General features: G+C 53.0%; 2 protein-coding genes across 6 annotated transcripts in view; both read right to left on the minus strand.

The window, feature by feature from the left end:
- The window catches only part of FADS6 (fatty acid desaturase 6), a 1,183,177-nt gene extending 1,167,235 nt beyond the window's left edge, over window positions 1-15,942 (minus strand). The window contains exons 1-6 of one of the 2 annotated variants that reach the window (XR_007493792.1): window positions 15,776-15,942; window positions 14,420-14,586; window positions 6,393-6,573; window positions 5,444-5,631; window positions 4,537-4,716; window positions 3,740-4,165 (exon numbers count right to left, since the gene is read on the minus strand). Coding sequence is in view for 1 of the 2 variants with exons in the window: in XM_049769674.1 (XP_049625631.1) it covers window positions 4,016-4,165; window positions 4,537-4,716; window positions 5,444-5,631; window positions 6,393-6,573; window positions 14,420-14,586; window positions 15,776-15,938 (1,029 nt within the window). In the remaining variant the exon portion in view is untranslated. Of the gene's footprint in view, window positions 1-3,683; window positions 4,166-4,536; window positions 4,717-5,443; window positions 5,632-6,392; window positions 6,574-14,419; window positions 14,587-15,775 lie in introns of those variants that run through there. The other variant, XM_049769674.1, reaches the window with a different exon arrangement.
- HID1 (HID1 domain containing) overlaps window positions 1-25,714 on the minus strand; it is a 994,098-nt gene that overhangs the window by 915,425 nt on the left and 52,959 nt on the right. The window lies entirely within an intron of this gene.

Raw genomic sequence — 25,714 nt, forward strand, 5'->3', positions numbered from 1 at the left:
GTTTGGTTGGTTGGTTGGTTTGTTTTGGGCTACACCCAGCAGTGTTCAGGGGTTACTCCTGGCTCTGCACTCAGAAATCACTCCTAGCAGGCTTGGGGGACCAAATGGGAAGCTGGGGCTCAAACCCGGCTCAGCAGTGTGCAAGGCCAATGTCCTATGGCTGTGCTATCACTCTAACCCCCATTTTTTTCTGAGTGGGGGGGTCACACCAAATAATGCATAGGGGTTCTCTGGCTCCATATTCAGGGGTCACTCCTGGTGGTATTCGGTGGGATGCTAGTGATAGAACCCCCTGGGCTACATGCAAAGCAAACGTCCTCCCTGCTGTGTTCTCACTCACACTATTAAGTGACTTAACAGATTGGAAAGGTTATTATTTTGTGATCTGTAAGAATCATATAAAAGATTTTTATTGTTGTTGTTTGTTTGTTTGTTTGGGCCACATCCAGTGATGCTCAGGGATCATTCTTGGATCTGCATTGAGGCATGATTGCTGGCATTGCCCTGGAGGACCATATGGGATGCCAGGAATTGAACCTGGGTTGATTGTGTGCAAGGCAAGTGCCCTTCCCACTGTGTGATCATTGCTCATGAAATGCCTTTTTAAAACATTTTATGTGCTCTTAATGCCATGTCATTATTCTTTTGTTTTGGGCCACACCTGATGGTGCTCATAGGTTACTCCTGGCTCTGAACTCAGGGCTTACTCCTAGCAGGGCTCAGGGCACCATAAGGACTGAGGGTATAGAACTCAGTTTGGCCATGTGCAAGGCAAGCAAACCCCCAACCCTGCTATGCTATTTCTCAGCCCATATAGACTTATTTCTTGTTATACCCCACTCAGGAAGGGCACACATCAGAAGTGGTTTTTTAACCTTCTTAGGCGTTGTGCACTCCTGAAAAAGAATTATTTGCCAAAAGGGCCCACTTAGAGTAGTCAAATCAGTTGACCCTTTGCGTGGATTGTTTGGCTATAATTCTAAACGTGGCTGTAACTATCTCTCTCTTTATTTTTGACCATTATTAGAAATCAGGCCTCAGTATTTCTAACAAAGAAAATACAGTGCCCAAAAGCCCGCCAAAAGTCTCCTGCTGAGAGCTCTTGTGATCTCTCTTTCTCCTCCCACTTCCTTAAAGGTATCTGGTTTCTTTTTACCTGTCTCTTCATATGCTAATTCTAGCTCTGATCTCATTGGTCTATCCCCTTTTCCTTTCTCCCTGGCTACGCCCCAAATATTCGTCTATTTAAGGCCCAATAAAGCCTCTGGCCTCTCTCTCTGGCCTCACCTCTTGTTTTCACCATGTAATTCTGTGTGGTCTCATTTATTTCATATTTCATAATTCATATTTCATATTCGCCGCTTCGTGCTCCCGCTTGACTCCCAGTGGGAAAATGAACCCACTAAGGTTTGCTTAGGCACTTTTATCTCATCAGGATAAAAGGTCCGCAGCAATTTCTTATTTCCTTACATAATATTTACAGCTGATTATGTGCTTTGGTGGCACATATTGAGCAATTGGGACAGAAACATGTTACTCACCAAGTTCAAAGCCTTGACTCTCTTCCCCCTTCCCAGAAACAATTTCCAACCCCTGCCCTGAATGACCAATTCTGTGAAGTTGAGGTTTTTTTTTTGGGGGGGGGGGGGTGATGGGGAAGAAGCCACACCAGCAGTGCTTAAGGCTAATTCCTGCCTCTGCACTTAGGGCTCACTTCTGGCAGGACTCGGGTGACCCTCTAGTACCAAGGATCAAACATAAGTCTACTGCAGTCAAGATTAGCACCCTGTCCACTGTCCTGTTCCTCTGGCCCATCCCTCCTGCTTGAAATGGTTCCAGGATGGGTGGCCATATGGAGTTTCTCAAAATATTTCATTCCTTCTGTATCTTTGTGCCTGGGAGGAAGGGAAGGCAATGAAGGGTCACAGGAAACCTCTGTCCCTGTCCAGAAGGAATGTGTCTGCTAAGATCTGGATTTAGAGCCTTTGCACACTGCCCAGCTTTGGAAAAGAGAAATTCCCCCTCTCCAAGCCTAACTCTTCACCCAGACTGGTCAGGTATGTGCCTCGGGTAGAAACTTGAACCATCAATTCAGAGGATATGTTAACATGCACTATAATCATTGTCTTACCCCAAAACTCTGAAAACTCGACCCAGGCCCCCTCTTCTTCCCTTTCCTAGACTGGGTCTTTAGGGAGCAAACTTCTCTTGGGCACTGCCAAGTGCCTGGTCCCAAGACCTGTGACCTGCAGGAACCAGATTGATCCCAGTGAGGCCCTGTGGGGACTTTAATCATTGGCCAGGACTGTGCCTTCTCTGACTGGGCAGTTTTTCATGGAGACAGTGAACCTAGCTGATGCATCACATCCCGCCCTCAGGCCGAACCTAGGGCTAGTGCCCAAAGAGCAGCAAGAACAGAAAAGCAAGAAACAACTCTGGAGGCTGCCAGTTGGCCTTGTCCCCATGAGCCCCAAAATGGCTCCTTAGCCAGCTCCAAAGTGAAAATCAGAGCTAGAGCATAACCCAGGGAAGGGGATGTACCCCTGGGCTGGCGATGCTGGAAACTGCCCACCCAGGCTCCCCAAAAGCTGAAGGAACTGCACCAGTGGCAGGAATCTTTTTGTTTGTTTGTTTGTTTGGAGACCACATTCAGCAGTGCTCTGGGATTACTGCTGGGTCTACACTCAGGAATCACTCCTGCTGGTGCTTGGTGGAGATGTGGGGCCTGGTGGGATGATGGAGATCGAACCTGGGTGAGCCATGTGCAAGGCAAAGTCTTTGTTGGCTGAAGACAGAGAAGGACTCAGGTATTTTCTTCTCCCAACAAGGCCACTCCAGTCCTGACCTCAGGCAGGACATGCTTGGAAATGTCCCCTCTCAGGGACACTGGGCAACCTCTTGGGACAAGTCCTATCATCATAGCTTAGTGGGGAGAAGCCAGGGAGGCAGTGGACAGGCCTCCTGGACAAAGCCTCAGCACCCCCCAAAAGTGGGGTGTCAAGATGAAACATTTGTTTGGGTTTGGTTTGGGGACCACACTTAGTGGTACTCAGGGCGTGTCCCTGGCTCTGCACTCAGTAATCACTTTAGACAGGGCTTCAGGGACCATAGGGATGCCAGGGATCGAACCCAGGTCAGTCACATTCTTTTTTTTTTTTTTTGGGGGGGGGGGGTCACACCCAGCGGTGCTCAGGGGTTACTCCTGGCTGTCTGCTCAGAAATAGCTCCTGGCAGGCACGGGGGACCATATGGGACACCGGGATTCGAACCAATCACCTTTGGTCCTGGATCGGCTGCTTGCAAGGCAAACGCCACTGTGCTATCTCTCCGGGCCCTGTCAGCCACGTTCTAGTCAAGCAACCTCCCCCTTTTATTGCTAAGACCTCCGGCAATGAGCAAATTTTCATCCAGTTGCTCTGGCTCCCACCCCCACTTTGCCCAACTCCAGGGTAGCCCCTGTAGGCCCCTCAAAGCCTGCCCACTTAGATCCAGGCATCACTGGCACCACTGGTCTTCTCTGAGCCCCCACTCATTACCTGGCTCCCTATCTCCATCTCCTAAGGCCACTGATCCTCCATTGCCCATCCCTTCTGCCTCAACTGCTCCCCCACAACCTGGCCCTCTCCCCAAGTCACACTTCCAGATCATCCCTTATAAAGCAGACATTTCTGGAACCAGGAAGGTGGTGTTCAAAGCTGTTTATACTCCAGCACCCTCTTAGTTCTCCTGGAGCGCTCACCCTCCTCCGTGTGCTGACTGATCTCAGCCTCTTGGGGTTCCTTTGGTTGTAGGGGGGACTCCTGTTTTCCATCACTGCCCCCCAGGCTCAGCCTGGACAGCAAGCGGGAGGAACTGAGTGTTTTTAGTCCTGAGATGAAATTGGTCAGGGCCAAGAGACCCTAACCGTGGGGCCTTCTCACCTGAGGGCCCCACAAAGCTGGCATCCCCTCCGCCAGGCCCAGCTGCACAGGGAGGACACTTTGGGAGTGGGGTGGGGTGAGGGAGCTTCTCACTCTCACTGCAGCCCCACCAGCTCCGTGATGGGGGGCGCCTGCACCATGAGCTCCTCGTAGCGGCTCAAGAAGAGGCGGAATCTCGCCCCATATGAGTCCTCATTGTACGGCAGCTGCTTCTCCTTCAGGAACTGGGACACCACGGGCTTCACCTGAGGGAAGAGGGGTGCTGAGCCTCGGGAAATGTGGAGCATATGCTCCAGGCCTGCCAGTCAGCTCCCCCAAAGTTGCGGAGCATTAGGGCTTGGTAGATTCTTATTTTCTCCCCACCTCAGCAGGCATAGAGCGAGGGAGGTTTGTTTCTCACAACATTCCCTGACAGCTGCTGACTCCTTGGGGCAGACCAGAAGCCGTGGGGCCTAGTCTCTCTGAGTGTACCCCTATTTTTCAGATCTGTTTCTTCCTACCTGCAGGGAATCCACAGGAGTGCACAGCTCAACCCTAATCTTCAAGAAGGATGGAGCTGGAAGATGTGGTTCCCTTGGCACCCCCTGACCGGGCCCCTCCAGCCTAGGGCACGTACTTTTAGGCACATATTGTCAGAGAGTGTGGGGAACAGGTGATGCTCCACATGGCAGCTGATGATAGAGTGGCCGAAAGCCCAGTCCAGCACGGGGAGCCTTGGCAGGTTGAGGACCCCCAAACTCATCATGTGGATTCTTCGGGGCTTTGTCTTCAGGGAGAACATCGGGAGCCCAATGTGCTGCAAAGACAAGCCGGACGGACGTACAGGGGTTTGTGGAAGGAAAGGTGGGTTCTCCCTTCCCCCAGTTCCAGTGGGATCCGGCAGGAGTGAAGGGAGGCTGGGGTTCCCAAATGGGCCATGTGTCTCCCATCTCTAGGGCCTTCTCCCTGTTGATATTTAGGTTGACCTCGGAAATCCTAGATTTGGGGATGTTAAGGGTAACTTAATTCTCTCAAACCCCCCAGATTTTTGGGATCCGGGAAGCTCTGTCACTCTAGTGAAACTACTGCTCCGAATCAAGGTTTAGTTTGCAAGCTAGAGAGCTTCCTGGTATCACACAGGGTCCCCCAGTACCGCCAGGAGTAAGTCCTGAGCTCTGGGTGTGGCCCCAAAACATAAAACCAAAGAAAGATCATGTTTAAGCTTCCTCATTGTGAGGGCATTCACAAAACCTCTGCTGAGGGGGTGGACAGATAAGAAAACAAAGAAGCTTCTATTCGAGGGGGCAGCCAGCAGGGACACAGCAGGTGGCATTCGGGGTGTACACTCAGCACTCCATTGCCTGTGTCCTGTGTCCTGGGGACCCAAGGATCAATGCTGGGGTCCCCACCGTACTCCGGTGGTAGATCTCCCCTAACTTCCTCCTCTGTGTGCACTCAACCTTGTAAGTCGATGCCCATGAATTCCTGGACTGGGACTTCCTCCAGTGAGGCTAGACCAGGGTCCAGGGGTCAGGGGGGCTCACCTGGAAGATGTTAACATGCAGGTAGGGGTGCGCCAGCAGGGAGCGGGTCACCAGCATGCAGAGCAGCGCAGAGCCCACACTCTGAAAGGCCGACACATGGCGGAGCAGCCAGTAGTGGGAATAGAGGCCCAGGCCGATGAGGGTCAGAGAGCGAAGTGCCTCTCGGGGCTCCAAGGTCCGTAGCCGCTCTGCTCCAGAGGAGACGGACAGTGTGAGACCAAGCCCACCACCCTCCACAGGGGCCTGGGGATGTGTGTCTTGGGCTCACTCCATTTTATTTTATCTTATTTTTTTGGTTTTGGGGCCACACCCTGCAGTGCTACAGGTTCCTCTCGGCTCTGTGCTCAGGAACCACTCCTGGCAGGGTTGGGGGACTTTATGGGATGACAGGGGTTGAACCCAGGTCAGCTACTTGCATGGCCAGTGCCCTCCTCTCCAGCCCCTCACCCCATTTTATAGAGGAGCCATATCATGAGGTCACTCTGCCAATCAAGGGTGTCTGTTTTGGGTTTGGTTTGGGGGTCACATTCGGCTGTGCTTAGAGGCTTACTCCTGTCTCTAAACTCAGGTATCACTCTGAAAGGGGCTCCCTAGGCCTCACATGGGGTGCCGGGGATCAACCTGCCTCAGCCATGTGCAAGGCAGGAGCTTTACTAGCTGCATTGTCTCCCGACATTAGGGGTGTCTGGCCCTCTCTGCCTGGTTCTTACCATTCAACCACCACCCCCTCCCTAGGGCATCTCTCCAGCTTCCCTGGAAAGCCAGCTGGGAAATTGAGGCTCAGGCTGGGTGCAGGACCAGCCGGAAAGGAAGGAATAGAGCCAGACTTGAACCGAATCCCACTCTTCCAGGGATCCTCCCCTCTTTCTTCAACAGCTGACCCCACTTTGAGCAATCACTGAAGCCAAGAGGGGGAGCACAGCAGGGAGGATCAGGGCATAGCACTCACCCAAGGCCACAAGTGGGGTGAGAACTGGGATGAGGAGGGGAGCGAGAAACATGTAGACGTAGCGATTGAGGAGTGGCAGCCGCCATGTGCTCGAGTCCCCCAAGCCCAGCACGTTGGTGTAACCATGATGCATCTTCACATGTCCGTGTCGGGCATGTTCAGCGGTGAAGGCCGTGCAGACCTGGGGGTGTGGGGGTTGTCAAGAACAGGGGTGCACATTGGCCACACGTGATCAGAGCAGGGCAGCTGGATGCCCTAAGAACCACCCCCAGGTGGGCTCCTCTTCCTCCTTCCTCTCCCCTCAGCCTTACCCATAAATGTAAGATGTTACCCAGTTATTAACCCAAACGAAGGCATAAGTTTTTATGTCACAGGGACCCCAAAAGGGCAGCCATGACCCAGACCCCTGGCATGCATGGTGCTGCAGAGCATCTGGGGGAGCCCCAGTTTGCCACCCACTACCCTGGCAAATCTACAAGCCCACAAGACTACCCTGAGGTTGAGGCTGATGCTGGGATGTACAGTTCCAAGGCTGCTGGCATCCCTTGGCAGTGGTTGTGTGGGTTTATCTTGGAAATCTGGGGCACTCCGTGCCTCTGTTTCACAGCTGAGCCGAGGGCAGGAAGGGAAAGAGCAGTAGGAGCAGGAAGGAGGCGCAGTTTTTGGCTCATTCAGAGGGGCCAAAAGTTAACTCCTGGTTCGGTGCTGGAACTTGTCATTGTGCCATCGGTGGAGACTCTCCACCGGGCTTGAGAGAGCAGCCAGGAGCTACCCCCAGTCTCACCTCTACAGCAAATAAAAAGCCAGCCCAGCCCCAGCAGAGGACACATGGGAAGAGCCTGGAAGGGAAGGGTTAAGGCCTCACCACAGTGAAATCCCCAAGGGCTCCAGTTGAACCTGTTGAGGGGGCGGTTGGCCTCTGGCTTTGGTTTGTCTTTTGTTTCTCTCTCTCTTTTTTTTTTTTTTTTTGTTTTTTTTTGTTTTGTTTTGTTTTTTGGGCCACACCCGGTGACGCTCAGGGGTTACTCCTGGCTATGCACTCAGAAATCGCCCCTGGCTTGGGGGGACCATATGGGACACCAGGGGATCGAACCATGGTCCATCCTACACTAGCACTTGCAAGGCAGACACCTTACCTCTAGCGCCACCTTCCTGGCCCTTGTTTCTCTCTCTTTTTTTTTTTTGTGGTTTTTGGGTCACACCCGGCAGTGCTCAGGGGCCACTTCTGGCTCCATGCTCAGAAATTGCTCCTGGCAGGCACGGGGGACCATATGGGACGCCGATTTCCAACCGATGACCTTCTGCATGAAAGGCAAATGCCTTACCTCCATGCTATCTCTCCGGCCCTTGTTTCTCTCTTAAAAGACATGGAACGTTGCACAGCAGTAGGGCATTTGCCTTGCACGGGCTAAACTAGGATGGACCAGGGTTCCATTCACAGCATCCCATGTGGTCCCTCAAGCCTGCCAGGAGTAACCCCAGAGTGTCACTGGGTGTGGCCTTCCCCCCCCCCCCAAAAAAAAGACACTTGGCTGTGCTCAATGGCTTACCCAGATCATGTGGTGCTGGGGATGAAGCCTAAACCTCTCTCATGAACCCCAGAAGACCGCTGAACCCTCTCCCAGCACCAGACCACTGAACACTTCCCAGCTCCCCATTGTTTTTTCCTTTTTCCCTTCCCTGCTCCTCTCCCTCCATTGACACTGCTGTAAGGATTTTGTTGTTCCATTGTGCTGTGATGATGGGTCCTTGCTGTGTTCCCAGGAGTGATCCCCGATCCCCCAGAGGAGCCAGCCTGTCAGCTGCAAGGCTGGCATGCATCTGGCTCCAGACTAGCTGGAACTAACTCGCTTGCGGTGCCAGGGCCTGCTCTGCTGAAATCCACTCAGCTCACTCAGTGGCACCTAGGATCAGTCTCAAAATCTTAGGCCTGCAAGACCAGAGGTCAGGCCCCTGAGCTGCACCCTGACCTCAGTGGGCTCTTTGCTCAGCTAAAAGGTGGGGAACACTCCCCGCCCCCATCTCCCATCATTGACTAAGCTCTTCCTCAGGTTTCATTCATGAGAGTATCCTCTCTGGGGCTGTGTAAATAATAAGAAATAAAATAATAAGAAAATAGGGGGCTTGAGTGATAGCACAGCGGGGAGGGCGCTGGCCTTGAACAACAAACGCAGGTTCAATCTACGGCATCTTATAGGGTCCCCTGAGCACTGCCAAGGGTGATCACTGAATGCAGAGTCTGGAGGAACCCCTGAACATCACCAAGGGAAGTCCAAAAACAAAACTAAAAAATAATAGTAATGGAGCCAGAGTGATTGTATAGCAGGTAGGGCATAGGCCTGCACAGGGCCGACCCAGGTTTCAACTCTAGCCCACCAGGAGAGATCCCTGGGCTCAGAGCCAGGAATAAACCCTGAGCACCACCAATTGTGACCCCAAAAAGGAAGATAATTTATTGTTTGAAAAGCTACTATGTTGAAGTGAGTCAGACTCACCAAACACAAAGACCATTGTACTCCACAGGGTGCAGAAGTTCCTACTCGGTGTCACTCCCCACCCCCCATATTGGTCTTAAGTTTTTTGCATTTTCCATTTGATGTTTGGGCCACACCCAGAGTTGCTCCATGGTTCCTGGCAATGCTGTGTGCAAAGTTCCCATGTGCTTTGACCTTCTGAGCCATCTCCCAGTTCTTGTTTTAGTGTGTTTTTGCTGGGTTTGTGCCACACTCAGCTTACCCAGGGCTAACTCCTGGGCTCGGGGCATCCAATGGGGTGTCAGGGATGGAATCCCTGTCAGGTGCGTGCAAGGCAAGCACCCTACTTGCTGTATTATCTCTCTGGTTCTCCTAGTTGTTGTACAAACACTGTTTTGCAAGATCGAAAACCCGCTCTCTGACTCCACAGCAGGGTTTAAGTAGGTCACCCTACTGGGTTGGAGGGGAGGGGCGGCCAGGCAGACAGCGCAGGCTGCAAAGTGGACCCTGGGAGGACAGGAAGGGCAGGCAGGGGCCAGGATCTGGGGGAGGAGGAAGGGAGGGAGGAGGAGGAGGAAGAGAGAGAGAGAGAGAGGGACCAGAGAGGGATTGGGATGGGAGGAGGAAGGCGAGGAGGGGGAGCGGGAGGAGGACAAGCCACTAGCCACGGAATGGACAGTTTTCCAGCAGTGGAACAGGGGCACTCTGGAGACAGGCAGGGGCTCAGGGGGCAGCGTCCCTCAGGCCAGAGTCTGCCCAGCTCCCCTCCTCCCTCCTGACCCCGATGGTCAGATAAATCGGAGGACAGAAACCCAGATCTCAGCAAACAGCCCTAATGTGCAGTTGAAGATATGCTATATGTCAGCGCAGGCGTGTTCCATGGAACACCAGCCAAGTGGGGGTGAGGGGGGATCTGATCTGCTTCCTGCATCAGCCTTCAAGTCCTTGGGGTGAAAGTCCTCAGAATGCCTTGCAGACTTTCCAGCAGAAAGGGGTACCAGGGAGGTGGGGAGAGGACACCCGCACCTGTCAAGCAGGAGAACTGACTAGACTCCCCCTTTTCAGGCATCTTCTAGTATTCTCCCTGCTCCTCTGCATGACACTCGGGCCTTCCAGCTCCTCTTTCTTCTCTCAGCTTCTAGGGACCCCAGATTTAATCTCTCATGCACCCCCATTTCTCATCTCCAACCCCTTATCTGCTCCACAGCGACGTTATCCAGCCTGTGAGCCAAGCAGCCCCTCCTGCAGGCTCACCCAGGAGTGCCCAGGCTCAGAACCATCAAAACTGTGGTGGAGCACACCGAGAGAGCACAGTGGGGAGAGCACCTGCCTTGCACACTTCCAACCTGGGCTCAGTCCCCAGTACCCCATCGGAGTACCACACCCAGCCAGGACGTGAGCACTGAGAGCACAGGACTAAGCCCTGAGCAACACAGGAAGACAGCAAAGCTGGGCTGGCTGCGAAGGTTCTGGAAGGATTTTTAAGTTCTACACAGATGGCATCGAAGCACACACATACATGCATCGCAGGCACAGGCACATATGTGGGCATAGGCAGGCACACACAACCACATACATATGTTCACGGAGGCTCTGTGTCTTCGCCAGAAACAACTGGGGCATTAAGTAGGCAGAGGAAATGCAGAGCCTCCCCTGTCTAACTTTATGCATCATAGGTACAAGTCTATGACTATTTTACAAAACTAAAATGGGCCAAAAACAGTGGGCAGGGCATCTGTGCTACATATGGGAGAGGGGGCAAAGGGGTCCCTGGACTCTTAGCAAGAAAGACCCCTGAACACAGAGACAGGCATAGCCCCACAGCAACTTCAGGTGCTGCCCTCCAACTGATAAATAAATAAATAAATAAATAAATAAATAAATAAATAAATAAATTAAAAAAAACATCTAGTTCCGGGTCAAAGTGATAGCACAGCAGGGAAGGCATTTGCCTTCATGCAGCCCACCAGAGTTCAATACCCAACATCCCATAGGGTTCAGGAACCCTGCCAGGAATGATTTCTAAATGCAGAGCCAGGAGGAATCCCTGAGTGCCATTAGGTGAGGAAAGAAAAAAAAATATCTTGTTTTAAAATCGATTTCTGGATGATCTTTTGTCGGTGCATGTTTAAGCTATCCCCTGGTTTGAACTTTTCTCTGCATACACACACACACACACACCCACACACACACACACACACACACACACACACACACACACACACCCCAGGATGATGTAAAGATTTCTCAGGGGAAAGGGTTCATGTGTGGTGAAGCTGGAGGAGGAAGAGGAGGAGGAGGAGGAGGAGGAGGCTGAAGCAGAGAGGCCAAGCAAGTACCTCTGAGTATCTGAGTACCTCTGTCCTGCCCAAGGTCAGGCAGCTCGGTCCAAACCTGGCCCACTGCCCAGCTGGAAAGAATAAGGGTTCAAGGGGCCGGAGAGATAGTACATCGGTAGGGCATTGTTTGCCTTGCACGTTGCCGACCCAGGATGAATGGTGATTCAAATCCCGGCATCCCATATGGTCCCCTGAGCCTGCCAGGAGCAATTTCTGGGCTCAGAGCCAGGAGTAACTCCTGAGCACTGCCGGGTATGACCCACAAACCAAAAAAGAAAGAAAGAAAAAGAAAGAAATAAAGAAAGAAGGAAGGAAGGAAGGAAGGAAGGAAGGAAGGAAGGAAGGAAGGAAGGAAGGAAGGAAGGAAGGAAGGAAGGAAGGAAGGAAGGAAGGAAGGAAGGAAGGAAGGAAAGGAAGGAAGGAAGGAAGGAAGGAAGGAAGGAAGGAAGGAAGGAAGGAAGGAAAGAAGAAAGAAAGAAAGAAAGAAAGAAAGAAAGAAAGAAAGAAAGAAAGAAAGAAAGAAAGAAAGAAAGAAAGAAAGAAAAGAAAGAAAAAGAAAGAAAGAAAGAAAGAAAGAAAGAAAGAAAGAAAGAAAGAAAGAAGAAAGAAGAAAGAAGAAGAAAGAAAGAAAGAAAGAAAGAAAGAAAGAAAGAAAGAAAGAAAGAAAGAAAGAAAGAAAGAAAGAAAGAAAGGAAGGAAGGAAGGAAGGAAGGAAGGAAGGAAGGAAGGAAGGAAGGAGGAAGGAGGAAGGAAGGAAGGAAGGGAAGGAAGGAAGAAGAAAGAAGAAGAAAGAAAGAAAGAAAGAAAGAAAGAAAGAAAGAAGAAAGAAAGAAAGAAAGAAAGAAGAAAGAAAGAAAGAAAGAAAGAAAGAAAGAAAGAAAGAAAGAAAGAAAGAAAGAAAGAAAGAAAGAAAGAGAGAAAGAAAAAACAGAAAGAAAAAGTTCAGGGCACTGTGAGGAGAGCATTTGCTTTACACAAGGCCGACCTGGTTATATCTCAGAAATCCCATCTCTGGTCATAGTTCTCCCCTCCTCTCCCCAGCCTACCAGGAATGATTCCAGAGCACAGAGCTAGGAGGAACCCCTGGCACCACCGGGCATGGCACAAAAAGAACACACGAACACAAAACAACTACGACTCTAGAACTGGATAGTCTAGACCTGGGACACTTGCCTTACATGGGGGTTACCCCAGTTTGATCCCTGGCAACACTCATGATTCTCCTGAGCACCCCCCCACCCCAGGAGTGATCCCTGAGCCCCACCAGGCATGGCCCTAAATCAAACTAAAGTTCTGCTCATCCCTCTGATTCCAGACAGCATTGCAGAAGGGAAAGGAGGGACCCTTGCCATTTGTCCCCCATTTTCAGCTCAGTATGCCCAACTCTCCCCAAAGAGGGTGGAATAGGTAGGAGGTGCCACTTGGCCAGAGGGATGTGTCACCAAACCTTCCCTGCCCCCAGCTCCTCTGGGTGACTCTCCATTACCTGGCTTAACCCCGAACCCTGTCCCCAGGTCACCTGCAAGACCAGTGTCAACTCATGGAAGTTTGGAAACCAGCAGAGCACTGAGCCAGGAGCTGGAGAGAAGCAAGGGCCGAGGCAGATGGCCAAGAAGGTTGGCCTGGGACTCCAGGGTCTGCCCCGCCCCGTGACTGCCTGGCTCCTTGCCTTTGCTCAGCACCCACAATAGCTCCTATGTCCCCCGAGTCTGGGCCAGACGTTCTCAAGTTTGGTGTGTATCAGATTCATCCTGGGTACTGTGGTAACAATAGTGGCCTTGAGTCTCTGGGTCACCCCGCTGCTCCCCAAAGTTTGAGAACCATCTAGTCAGACCTGCAGGGTTCCACAGCCCATGTTCCCCCCACCAACCCCTGGCTGCATAGTCCCCCCATTTTGGCTCTCAGTAAGCTTTGTCGAACCCTGACAGCCAGGCCATCTCCTTCTGTTCCCTATGATACCCCCACTCTGTGTGTGCAGGACCGCCTAGGGGGCTTCTAATCTCACCTCCCGGCCTCAGCATCTGCCTGAGATTGAGGGGCAAGGGAAACCCCACCCCACCCCTGAAAAGGAAAAGTCTAGAAATGAAGTCTGAGTGGTCCATCCCTTGGATGTTTGCACTTGAAAAATGGCAGAGGGAGGGAAGAGAAGGGGCCAATCAGAGAATGTCCCCTGTGCAGATGGGCCACTGAGCAGTGTGGACACACCGGGGTCACTGCAGGTCAGGGGCACACCTGTGCACACACTCCCCCCAAACAAAGAAAGAGCGAGAACTGAGCAGAAAGTTCTCAGAAAGAAAGCTGAGCTCAGGAGTTGCTGTGACCAGTTTTGGCGAAGGAAAAAGAGCCTGAGCAGAAGGGAAAGTTGGAAACTGCAAAGGCCTTTGTGAAGGGCAAAGGTCAAGAGGCACCAGAGAGATAGCACAGTAGGGCTGGCACGCTGCCAACCTGGGTTCGATCCCTGTTATCAGCATGTTCCCCCAAGTCCATAGGCGTGATCACTGAGCACAGAGCTAAGGAGTCAGCCCTCGGTATCTCTGGGTGGTGCAGTCCCCGAACAAACAGACAAAAAACACAGGGCAGGAGAGATAGGACAGCAAGGAGACCTTTGTCTTGCATGCGGCCCATCTGGGTTTGATCCCTGGTATCCCATATATTCCCTGAGCCCCACCAGGAATAATTCCCGAATGAGGAGCCAGGAGGAACCCCTGAGCATCACCAGGTATGGCCCCAAAACCAAAAACAATCACAAAAAAAGGAAGGAAGGAAGGAAGGAAGGAAGGAAGGAAGGAAGGAAGGAAGGAAGGAAGGAAGGAAGGAAGGAAGGAAGGAAGGAAGGAAGGAAGGAAGGAAGGAAGGAAGGAAGGAATCTGGACAGATTTGAGGGTGCTCTATGGAGGATGGCGGGAATAGGGGACATGGCGATGCCAGGCCCTGCTCCCCCAGTCTGCCTCCTGTAGTTCACATGGAAAGAAAAAGTGAGGTACCCCAGGTTGTAACTACGATGTCACCCACCACCTGCCTGCCACAAATGGGGTTCATGACTCACCCCTCAGCCCACTGCTGCAGGGAGGAGGAGAGAGAGGAAGGGGTGTTGGACCACAGACAGATGCTGGGGCAGCCCCCACAATAGCCCTCCCATCAGGCACAGACATTCTGAACCCCAACTTAATCTCAACACCCCAACCACACACACCCCAAACCCCACCCCACTCACCTCCACGAAGAACACCGTCCAGATCTTGCTCCAGCGTTTGGACTTGGTGAGGGCGCCGTGTGTGGCCAGGTGGCTGCCCTTGACGGTCAGTGTGTAGTGGGACACCCCCAGGACGACGAGGCCCACGGCGAACACTAGTACGTTGTCAGCCCTCAAACACAGGAACCCTGCCAAGGGGAGGGGGGTGCAGCAGGGTGCACAGTCCCCAGCACCCACCGGGCAAGTCCAGGCAGCATGGACCCAGTTCCTGGGGACTCTCCCACCCCCACCCCCAGCCAGGACTGACACAAGCGGGATTGGGAACAAAAACAGAGCTGTGGGACAGAGCAATAGAACAGTGGGGAGGCGTTTGTCTTGCATGCAGCCGACCCAAGTTCGATCCCCAGCATCCTATAGGGTCCACTGAGCACCACCAGGAGTGACTCCTGAATGCAAAGCCAGGAGGAACCCCTGAGCTGCCAAGTGTGGTCAAAAAAAAAATTAAAATAAAATAAAAAAGCAGTATTGCCCAAGCTAGGGTAGCCCATGACCAGGAGAAATTCCCTCCCTGCCTTCTTTCTCCCTGCACCCCCCAAAAACAGCTTCCCCTCCCCTGGGTTGTTCTGAGGAGGGAGAAGAGGCCTGTCTCAACTTTCTCCCCCACCGCTGCTGGCCTACACTCTCAGTCTCTGTCTCTGTCTTTTTGTCTCTGTCTCTGTGTCTCTGTCTCTGTCTTCTGTCTGTCTTTATGTCTGTCAGTCTCTCTCTGTGTCTCTCTGTCCCTCTTTTTTTTTTTTGTCTGTCTCTGTGTCTCTGTTTTCTGCTGTCTCTCTGTGTCTCTGAGTCTCTGTGTTTCTGTGTCTGTCTGTCTGTCTCTTTCTCTGTCCCTCTTTCTCTGTCTTGTCTATCTCCTTGTTTCTGTCTTTGTGTCTGTCCCTGTCTGTCTTCTGTCTGGCTCTCTCTCTCTCTCTCTCTCTCTCTCTCTCTCTCTCTCTCTCTCTCTCTCTCTCTCTCTCTCTCTCTCTCTCTCTCTCTCTCTCTCTCTCTCTCCTGTCTGCCTGCCTCTGTCTCTGTCTCTCTGTCTTCTGTCTCTGTGTCTCCCTTTCTCTCTGTGTCTCGGTGTCTCTCTGGCCCTCTGTCTTTTGTCTGTCTCTGTGTCTCTGCTTTCTGTCTCTCTGTGTCCGTCTGTCTGTCTGTCTCTCCCCTCTTACGAATGACCCTCTGCCCTCCAACTACCCCTTTGCGCTCTCTCGGAGGAGCGTCACGTCACCCTCGATCCCGGGGGTGGGGGGGTCCCCCGAGGTGCCCCTTGCCCACACACCCACCACCCCGCCATCTCCCCCCCCCCCCAGGACCCGTGTCCCCTCAGTCCCTCACCGGCCGGCAGGACGAGCAGGCTGAGCGCCAGGATCGCGCCGTCCAGGCCGTGTCGCTCCCACCACGAGCTGGCGCCCACCACGGCGCGCACCCGCGTCTCCAGCTCCCGCAGCAGCGCCTCGGACCCGCCGCCCTCCGCGGGCCCCGCCGCCTCCGAGGGCATCTCCCTGCCCTGCCAAGCCCCGAGAGGCGCGTCTGCGGCGGCCGGGCGAGCGGAGGAGCGAGCGAGCGAGCGGGGGCGGTCGGGGCGGAGTCACCCGCCGGGTGGCACGGTGCGTCCTGGGCACTGGAGCGCCTCCTGCGGCGCGCGGTGGCCCCCTGGCACGGCCGGGGGCACCCTTGCACCTTGCGCCCTGCGCCCTGCGCCCTGCACCCTGCAACCTGCACCCTGCGCCCTGCGCCCTGCACCCTGCGCCCTGCACCCTGCGCCCTGCACCCTGCACCCTGCGCCCTGCGCCCTGCAACCTGCGCCCTGCAACCTGCGCCCTGCGCCCTGCAACCTGCGCCCTGCACCCTGCGCCCTGCACCCTGCAACCTGCACCCTGCGCCCTGCACTCTGCGCCCTGCGCCCTGCGCCCTGCACCCTGCGCCCTGCACCCTGCGCCCTGCGCCCTGCGCCCTGCGCCCTGCACCCTGCAACCTGCGCCCTGCACCCTGCACCCTGCACCCTGCGCCCTGCGCCCTGCACCCTGCACCCTGCGCCCTGCGCCCTGCACCCTGCACCCTGCGCCCTGCGCCCTGCACCCTGCGCCCTGCGCCCTGCAACCTGCACCCTGCGCCCTGCACCCTGCGCCCTGCACCCTGCACCCTGCGCCCTGCACCCTGCGCCCTGCGCCCTGCAACCTGCGCCCTGCAACCTGCACCCTGCGCCCTGCACCCTGCGCCCTGCGCCCTGCAACCTGCGCCCTGCAACCTGCGCCCTGCGCCCTTGGAGGGGCGCCCGAGGAGCTGGCACAGTCGCAGGGGTGGGTAGGGGATGGCAGAAGGGCCGGGCAGGGGCGCAAAGCAAAGCGCAAAGGGCCTCTCTCTCCCCAAACTCCACTTTGCAGCCTTCTGGGGTTCCGCGCCCCCAGAGCTTGGCTCCCTGGTCTGAGCGGTTTTATTTCTTTATTATTTATTTTATTTTATTTTATTTGGGGGGGGCACACCAGCTGCACCCAGGGTTTCCTCCTGGTTCTGCACTCAGAAGTCGCTCCTGGCCAGCTCGGGGGTCCATATGGATGCCGGGATTCGAACCACCGTCCTTCTGCATGCAAGGCAAACTTCTTACCTCCATGCTATCTCTCTGGCCCTTTATTTTTTATTTTATTTTCATTTTTTTTAGCGCTTCGCAAACTCCCACACAGCAGTCGAGCGAAGGTTCCTGGTCTCTCCCGGAGCCCCACCTGCAGCGAGCCGCTTGGCACAGACTTTCTGCGATTACTGGGCACAGTGTCTGCGCGCTCTCCTGCCTCGGACGGGGCCCTAGGGTTGGCTCTGACTTGTTTGCAGCCCCCAAGTAAGGACCGTGGCTTCTTGGGACCAAGAGACCCGGTGAGAAGAAGCGGATTTAGAAAGAAATGGCTCAAGGTCACTGCTCAGCGGAATTCCCTGCAACTGCGCTGGGGATTCAGGGATCTGTACAGACACACACACACACACCCAAATAAAAAAAACTCATCTGTAGTTCTTGCTCTAGCCCTGCACCCAGGGCTGGTTTTAGGCATTCAAGAGTGGAGCCATCTGGCCCTTCTCCCCTCTGAGAGTGCTTTTCTTTTCTTTTTTTTTTTTTTTTGGGGGGGGGCCACACCCGTTTGACGCTCAGGGGTTACTCCTGGCAATGTGCTCAGAAATCGCCCCTGGCTTGGGGGGACCATATGGGACGCCGGGGGATCGAGCCGCGGTCCTTCCTTGGCTAGCGCTTGTAAGGCAGACACCTTACCTCTAGCGCCACCTTCCCAGCCCCTTCTTTTCTTTTCTTTTCTTTTCTTTTCTTTTCTTTTCTTTTCTTTTCTTTTCTTTTCTTTTCTTTTCTTTTCTTTTCTTTTCTTTTCTTTTCGTTTCTTTTCTTTTAGTTTCGTTTCTTTTCTTTTCTTTCTTTCTTTCTTTCTTTCTTTCTTTCTTTCTTTCTTTCTTTCTTCTTTCTTTCAGATGTGTTCAAGGCAAGCACCCTATCCACTGTACTACCACTGTAGTATATTTTTGGCCGCTGGATCAATTCATTTGGCAAGTGGGGTTAAGCAGTGCTCAGGGCTTACTCCTGGATCTGTGCTCAAAAATCACTCCTGGGGCCCGGAGAGACAGTGGCATTTGCCTTGCAAGCAGCCGATCCAGGACCAAAGGTGGTTGGTTCGAATCCCAGTGTCCCATATGGTCCCCCGTGCCTGCCAGGAGCTATTTCTGAGCAGACAGCCAGGAGTAACCCCTGAGCACCGCCGGGTGTGGCCCAAAAAAAAAAATTAAAAATCACTCCTGGCAGGCTCGGGTCCATATGGAATGCCGGGATCAAACCCAGGTTGGCCACATGCAAAGCAAACACTCCCTTCTGTGCTATCTCTCTGGCCCACAATTCTTTGAAATTTTATTTGTAGAATCTGAAAGATACTACAGTGGGCAAGACATTTGCCTTGCACGTGGTTGACTCAGGTTCCATCCCCGGCAGCACCCCATATGGTCCCCTGACCCTCAACCCAGGAGTGATCCCTAAACACTGCTGGGTACAGCTCCCTCATTATTCATTGTGATTTATAAAGCTGTTGGTTACAGTTCTGGGTATTTAATATTTCAATTCTTTTTTTTGTTTGTTTGTTTTTGGTTTCTGGGCCACACCCGGCAACGTTCAGGGGTTATTCCTGACTCTACACTCAGAAATTGCTCCTGGCAGGCTTGGGGGACCATATGGCATGCCGGGATTTGAACAGTCTTCTGCATCTAAGGCAAACGCCTTACCGCTGTGCTATCTCTCCGGCCCCTAATATTCCAATTCTTAACCCACCACCAGGGTCAGTAACCTCCATGAAAAACCCAAGGTTCCCTCCTCCTCTCTCCACCTCTTTAACAAACTTTTTAAGACTTTTTTTTTTGGGGGGGGGGGTTACACTCTGCGGCACTCAGGAGGCACTCAGGGATTATTCTTGGTACTGCACTCAGAAATTGCTCCTGACAGGTTCAGAGGACCATATGGGATGCTGGGGATCGAACCCAGGTCAGTTCTGGGTTAACCGCGTGCAAAGCAAATGCCCTACCCACTGTGCTATCACTCCAACCCCCCCTTTTATTTTGCTTATTATAGTTTGTGCCACGTGCTTCCAGCAATTTTGACTCTGTGGTTTCACATTGCATAGTTACCTCATCTCCACACCAGATGACCAAAACTCTGCACCATGGCTCTTATGCCTGATGAATCAATATATTGTTTTGTTTGGGGGTCACACCCATTGATGCTCAGGGCTTACTCCTAGTGACTCTCAGGGAACCTTCTGGGGTGACAGGGATTGAACTGGAGTTGGCCTTATGCAAGGCAAGCACTGTACTATTATTGCTCTGGGACAATTTTTGTTTTGTTTTGTTTTGTTTTGTTTGGGGGCCACACCTGGCAATGCTCAGGGCTTATTCCTGGCTCTGAGCTCAGGCAATCACTCCTGACAGTACTCGGAGAACCCTATGGAATGCTGAGGGAATCAAACCTGGGTGGGCTGTGTGCCAGGCAAATACCCTTTTGGCCCTTCTAGGTCAATCTTTAAAGCACACACAGTAACAATATGCAATATCATATTTCTCTAGGAGCAGGAGTTCTGCTGCTTTTATTATGTAAACGAGAGACTTTCTGGGGCCTCAGCTCCCTTGGATCGCTCAGTGACTTCCTGAGAAAAACAGACACTGAGAACAGAACAGAGACAAATTAGGAGCAAGAGAAATCTGGAGGAGAGGGAGACCCTCCTGGGTACTGCAAATAGAATCCCCAGAGATGCCTGGGTTGTTTCCAAGAAAAGGAACTGAGTCTCTAGTTCCTGGCCGGCCCTGAGCAGGAGAGCTGGAAAGCAGTCAGGGAAGGCAGGAGAAAGGAGTTTGGAGGGCAGGTGCTGGAGTCCCACCAATAGCCTCCTGAGAATTTGGGGGTCTGGGCAACCAGAGCATAGCAGAAGCAGGGCTTTGTGTCTTCCTGACCAAAAGAGCTCAGCTGGCACCACAGGACGGGGAGGGCAGAGACCTCTCTCAGGAAGAGCTAGTACAGTGGGTGCCTACCTAGCACGTGTCTGAGCCAGGTTTGATCCTAGGTACCTCATAAGGTTTTTCTTTTCTTTTTTTTTTTTTTTTTTTGGTTTTTGGGTCACACCCGGCGGTGCTCAGGGGTTACTCCTGGCTGTCTGCTCAGAAATAGCTCCTGGCAGGCACGGGGGACCACATGGGACACCGGGATTCAAACCAACCACCTTTGGTCCTGGATCGGCTGCTTGCAAGGCAAACGCCGCTCTGCTATCTCTCCGGGCCCCTCATAAGGTTTTTCACGGGGATGGAGTGACAATAGAGTGGGGAGGCCACTTGACTTGCATGCAGCTGACCTGAGTTAAATCCTCAGCATCCTGGGCTGAAGAGATAGCATGGAGGTAAGGCATTTGCCTTGCATGAAGAAGGTGGGTGGTTCAAATCCCGGCATCCCATATGGTCCCCCGAGCCTGCCAGGAGCAATTTCTGAGCGTAGAGCCAGGAGTAACCCCTGAGCGCTGCCAGGTATGATCCAAAAACAAAAACAAAACAAACAAACAAAAAATATCCTCAGCATCCCATATGATCCCCTGAGCCCACCAGGAATGATCCCTGAGTGCACAAGCAGGAGCAACCGGATGTGGGCCCCCCAGAAAATATCCCATCAGGAGTAAGCCCTAAACACTGCTGAAAGTGGGGCCCGGAGAGATAGCACAGTGGCGTTTGCCTTGCAAGCAGCCGATCCAGGACCAAAGGTGGTTAGTTCGAATCCTGGTGTCCCATATGGTCCCCCATGCCTTCCAGGAGCTATTTCTCAGCAAACAGCCAGGAGTAACCCCTGAGCACTGCCGGGTGTGGCCCAAAAACCAAAAAAAACAAAAACAAAAAAAAAAAAATAACAAAAACACTGCTGGATGTGGCTCCCAAGCCCCCACAAAAGGTGTGTAATAGTGTATGGGTTAGAAATGGTGGAAGTGGGGCAAACAAAATATGGAAGGAGCCAGAAAAATAGTCCAGTGGTTGGGGCCAGAGAGATAGCACAGCAGTGTTTGCCTTGCAAGCAGCCGTTCCAGGAACTAAGGCGGTTGGTTCGAATCCTGGCGTCCCATATGGTCCCCCGTGCCTGCCAGGAGCTATTTCTGAGCAGACAGCCAGGAGTAACCCCTGAGCATCACAGGGTGTGGCCCCCCCAAAAAAATAGTCCAGGGGTTGCACGCCACTAACCTGGGTTTGATCCCTGACATCATGTGGGGTCCCTGGAGCCTCACCAGGAGTGACTCCTGAGCTCAAAGCCAGAAATAAGATATGAGCACTGCTGGGTATGGCTTTAAAAAATAATAATAACAAGTAAGAAAGACTGGCAATAATAGTAAACCCAAGGAAATGTATTGGGGAGCCAGTAAGTATGTGGAAAGATCTCATTAGTCATTTGGGAAATACTCATTAAACCACCAACTGGGGAAATAGTGCCAAGGCATGTAAATGTCCCCAATTCCATCCCTGGTACCATTTAGCATCCCTGAGCACAAAGCCATTTAGTAGCCCCTCCTCATCAATAGATATGGCAAAAAAAAAATAATAATAATAAAACCCCAATTAGACAGAAGTCTCAAACTCAATTTACCTGGGGGCCGCAGGAGGCAAAGTCGGGGTGATCCTTGAGTGCAAAGTCAGTAGTAAGCCTTGAACATTGGGGGGTGTGACCCAAACAACTAAAACAAAACAAAACAAAAAAAAAGATTCCCCTAGGGCAGGGCCACAAAATGTTGTACGGAGGGCCCCAAACGGCCCGCGGGCGGCGAGTTTGGATGAAGGGGCTCTATTAGGCCCATTCCATTGGCTAAACTGAAACAGGCGACAATGCTAAGTACTGACACGGAGCTGGAGCACCTGACGCTCATTCTTTCTTGATGAGAGTGACGTGAAGGAGGAAACCTGCTGCAGAGTTTCCCTTGAGGCCCAGATCAGGCCCGCCCCGACCTGGGGCAGCTCAGCATACAGGCAACCCCACAGGAATGAAAACAAGCGCCACAGCCAGCACAGCCGAGTGCTCCAGTGCTTGAAGCAGCCTGAGTCATCCTGGCCAGACTGGAAAGTATCAGTCTGTCTCAGAGAAGGGATGGAGCAGCTGTGAGCCCTTTGCCAGAGAAGTCTCCCCAGGAGCAAGGGGATATTCCAGAACAGAGACAACTAACAGAGGGTGTCACAGCAAAGTACTCATTGATCTAGGGAGGATTGGGTGAGGAGTCTTGATTGTGAAGGGACATGAAGGACATTTCTGGGGACGGTGGAATTCTCTGAGTTGAGGGCTGTTTACCTGGGACAAAATCCATCAGCCCAGGGACTTGGGAGATAGACCCAAGGGGCTGGACAGGTCCCAAGGGTTACTCTACCCACCAAGCACCTCTGGAAGCAACTGCCAAGTACAGAGCTGTGAGCAATCCCTGAGCATTACTGGGTGTGGCCCAAGACTTCCTCCTCATGCTCAGAAGGGGGGGGGACGGGACAATTCCCAGCAGTGTTCAGGGCTTACTCCTGGCTCTGTGCTCAGGGATAACTTCCAGCAAGGCTCAGGCACCCTATGGAATGCCAGAGATCAAACCAGGGTTGGATATATGCAAAGCAAAAGCCCTCCCTGCTGTGATATCCCTCTGACAATTTTATTTTTTCAAATGCAAACAGCTTGAACTGGGGCCTGGAGAGATAGCACAGTGGCGTTTGCCTTGCAAGCAGCCGATCCAGGACCAAAGGTGGTTGGTTTGAATCCCGGTGTCCCATATGGTCCCCCGTGCCTGCCAGGAGCTATTTCTGAGCAGACAGCCAGAAGTAACTCCTGAGCACCACAGGATGTGGCCCAAAAACCAAAACCAAAACAAAACAAAACAAAAAAACAGCTTGAACTGGGGAAATAGTTCTAAGGAGGTGTGCAAGTCCCTGAGTTTGATTCCTGGCACCTTATAGTGCCCTTCACACCTGGGCATGACCCCAGGTGGTCCTTTGTACTTTTGGGCCCCAGCAGTGTCCAGCTGAGTGAGCACTGAACCAGACTGTCAGGCTAAGTCCTGGACCACCAAACATCACAAAGAAAATTCCACTAAAAGTATAGAGAGCTTTACATATTTATATTTATATAATATATATACATACATATATATATTAGGGGGGTGGGGCCACACCCATCATTGTTCAGGAGTTACTCCTGGCTCTGCAAGCAAGAATCACTCTCAGCAGTGCTCAGGGGACCCTATGGGATGCCCAGGATCAAACCCAGGTCCACCGTGTGCAAGGCAAATACCCGCTCCACTGTGCTATCACTTCAGCCCCAGAGCATTATTTATTAAAACCAAACTTCCTGTCCTGAGTTATTTGATGTTCTCTACAGAAATGCAAGAAAAAGTGGGAAACTGCTTAAGCCCGGCGGCATCCCATTGGCTGAACCCAGTCAGGTGTGTGTCTGTGAACTGGAACCTTCTTTTTTATTGTATGTTTTTTGTTGTTGATCTACACCGGGCCTCAGGATTTACTCCTGGCTCAATGCTCAGGGAACCATATGTGATGCCAGGGCGGGAATCTAATCTGCACCCTTGTGCATTCCCCGGATGGAGCCCCGCTAGCCAGCCTGCTGGGGGAACCCCCTCCTGCATGTGCTCAGCCCCTTCTGCCCCCCCCCAAGCCTCAGGCTGGTCTTTGAGCCTTTGTTCACTGTGCCAGATTTCCCAGCTGCAGGAGGGACTTGGCCTGGGGCCAGCAGGTCCTTCTAGTCCCTTCTCTGGACACCGGCTGCCTATGGTGTGTGCAGAGCATAGTAGGCCCAGCTTGCAACAAACGCTCAAATGTAGGGGTGCCTTTGACCCTGCACTGGGGAGGAGGAGGAAATGGGGGAGGGGAGGGGGAAGAGGGAGAGGAGGAAGAGGAAAAGGAAGGAGGGAGGAAGGGGAAGGGGAGGAAGTAAAGGAAAGGGTGAAGGGGAGGAAAGAAGAGGAAGAGGGGGAGAAAAGGGAAAAAGGAGGAGGGGTGGGGGAAGGAGGAGGAGGAAGGAGGAGGAGAAGGAAGGAAGATAAACCCAGATGCAGCCCTGAGTGGCCGGCCAGGAAGGTGTTTAGCCAGGGGTGCAAGCTTGACTTTCCCTGAACCCCAAAGGTTTAGCCCCTCTGGCAGCGATGGGGGCCTGTGGGGGTTAGCAGAGACTGTGCCAGGCTTCTCTGAACCCCCAGTCTCCCCCTCCCTGGGGCCAGATGATGCCTGCCTTCTGCAATTCAGATCTTTATTCGCTGGGATTCATGGGTTAATTATTATTGTGGTTGGGAAGTGGCAGGTGCCCTGCCCTGGCCCCCAGGGCCTCCAAGGGGGGTCTGGAGAGTCCCTAGAGTGGGAGGCTGTGGGAAGAGGGGGCACCATGAACCACCAACCAGCGCCTCCTTCTAGCCCTGTACCCATGTCTCCTGTCAGCTAGTGGCCTGATCCTCACCTACGAGTCTTTCTTTCTCGGGTTCAGGCCACCCACACATACACCCCTGGGCCCCCCAGGTCATCAAAGGTCTGACTGCAGCTGGGCATTATTCACAGGGGTGGGGCTGGGGGAGCTGGGCAGAGGGAGCCCTGGGGTTCAGGTCTCAGCTCAGGCTGGTCAACCAGCAGCCAGGCCGGCCACCTCCAGCCTCTCTCCTGCTTCCGAGGGACAAAGGCAGGTGAGTGATGGCTATGGGCGACCCTGGAGGGACAGGGCAGGAAATGAGGGGAGCAAGGGAGCCTGAGGCCCTGCAGCTGTCAGCCTGCCGCCTGCCAGCCACAAAGAAATGGGGGAAACTGAGACCCAGGCTTCTCTTTAAGTCTGTACAGTTCTGGCCATGAAGGCCCTAGGCTGGAGCTTTTCCCAGAGGCACTTGCCACCGCCGAATGTGTGGGAGTGGGTGAGGGGTCTTGGGCCTGGTGAGGGGCTGGAGACCCACCCAGAATGGAGGCAGCTGAAAATAGGGCCTGGAGTAGGGTTCTGGGCTCAGCTATGCTTGACTGTGTGACCCCAGTAAGTTGCTTGACTTCTCTGAGCCTCTATTTTCTGAGAGGCTCTTTGTTTATGGTGTTGCTTTTGGTTTTAGTTTTGGTTTTTGTGTCACACCTGATGATACTCAGGGGTTACTCCTGGCACTTCGCTCAGAAATTTCTCCTGGAAGTCTCTGGCTACGCTATGGGATGCCAGGATTCAAACCATTGTCTGTCCTGGATCGGCTGCGTGCAAGGCCCTATCGCTGTGCTATCTCTCTGGCCCCACTGAGAGGCTCTTTGGAGATGAGACTGATCCTACCTGATTGCTGCAGAGGACAATGGGTCCTGTCTGTGCCCTGGGCATCAGGGGCCCCGGCTGGGCTCGTGGGGGATGTGGTCAAGACTCCCCATTTTGGGTTGCTATCAGACTGGTGTGTTATAACCATAGTTTCCTCTGGACTCAGTGTGGCAGGTACCAGGAATGAGATGATTTGGGAAGCTGGGCGTGCACCTGGCTTGTATGATATAGGCCCTGACCTGACACCCCTTGGGCCTCTAGCACCCCTGGGTGTGTCCACACACACAGAAAAATGAGGAAGAAAGAAAAGGTTCCCAAGGAGAAAAGGGCCTAGAGTATTCCTACTTCTGTGCTCTCTGCTGCTTATTGTATGTGTGCATATGTGTAGGTATATGAGTTACATGTACATACATGTGCATGCCTTGCCCACTGTCCTATATTTTCACCTCCCTAGACACGCCCCCCCCCACGTC

This window comes from Suncus etruscus, chromosome 1, assembly GCF_024139225.1.
Source record: "Suncus etruscus isolate mSunEtr1 chromosome 1, mSunEtr1.pri.cur, whole genome shotgun sequence".
Taxonomy (NCBI): domain Eukaryota; kingdom Metazoa; phylum Chordata; class Mammalia; order Eulipotyphla; family Soricidae; genus Suncus; species Suncus etruscus.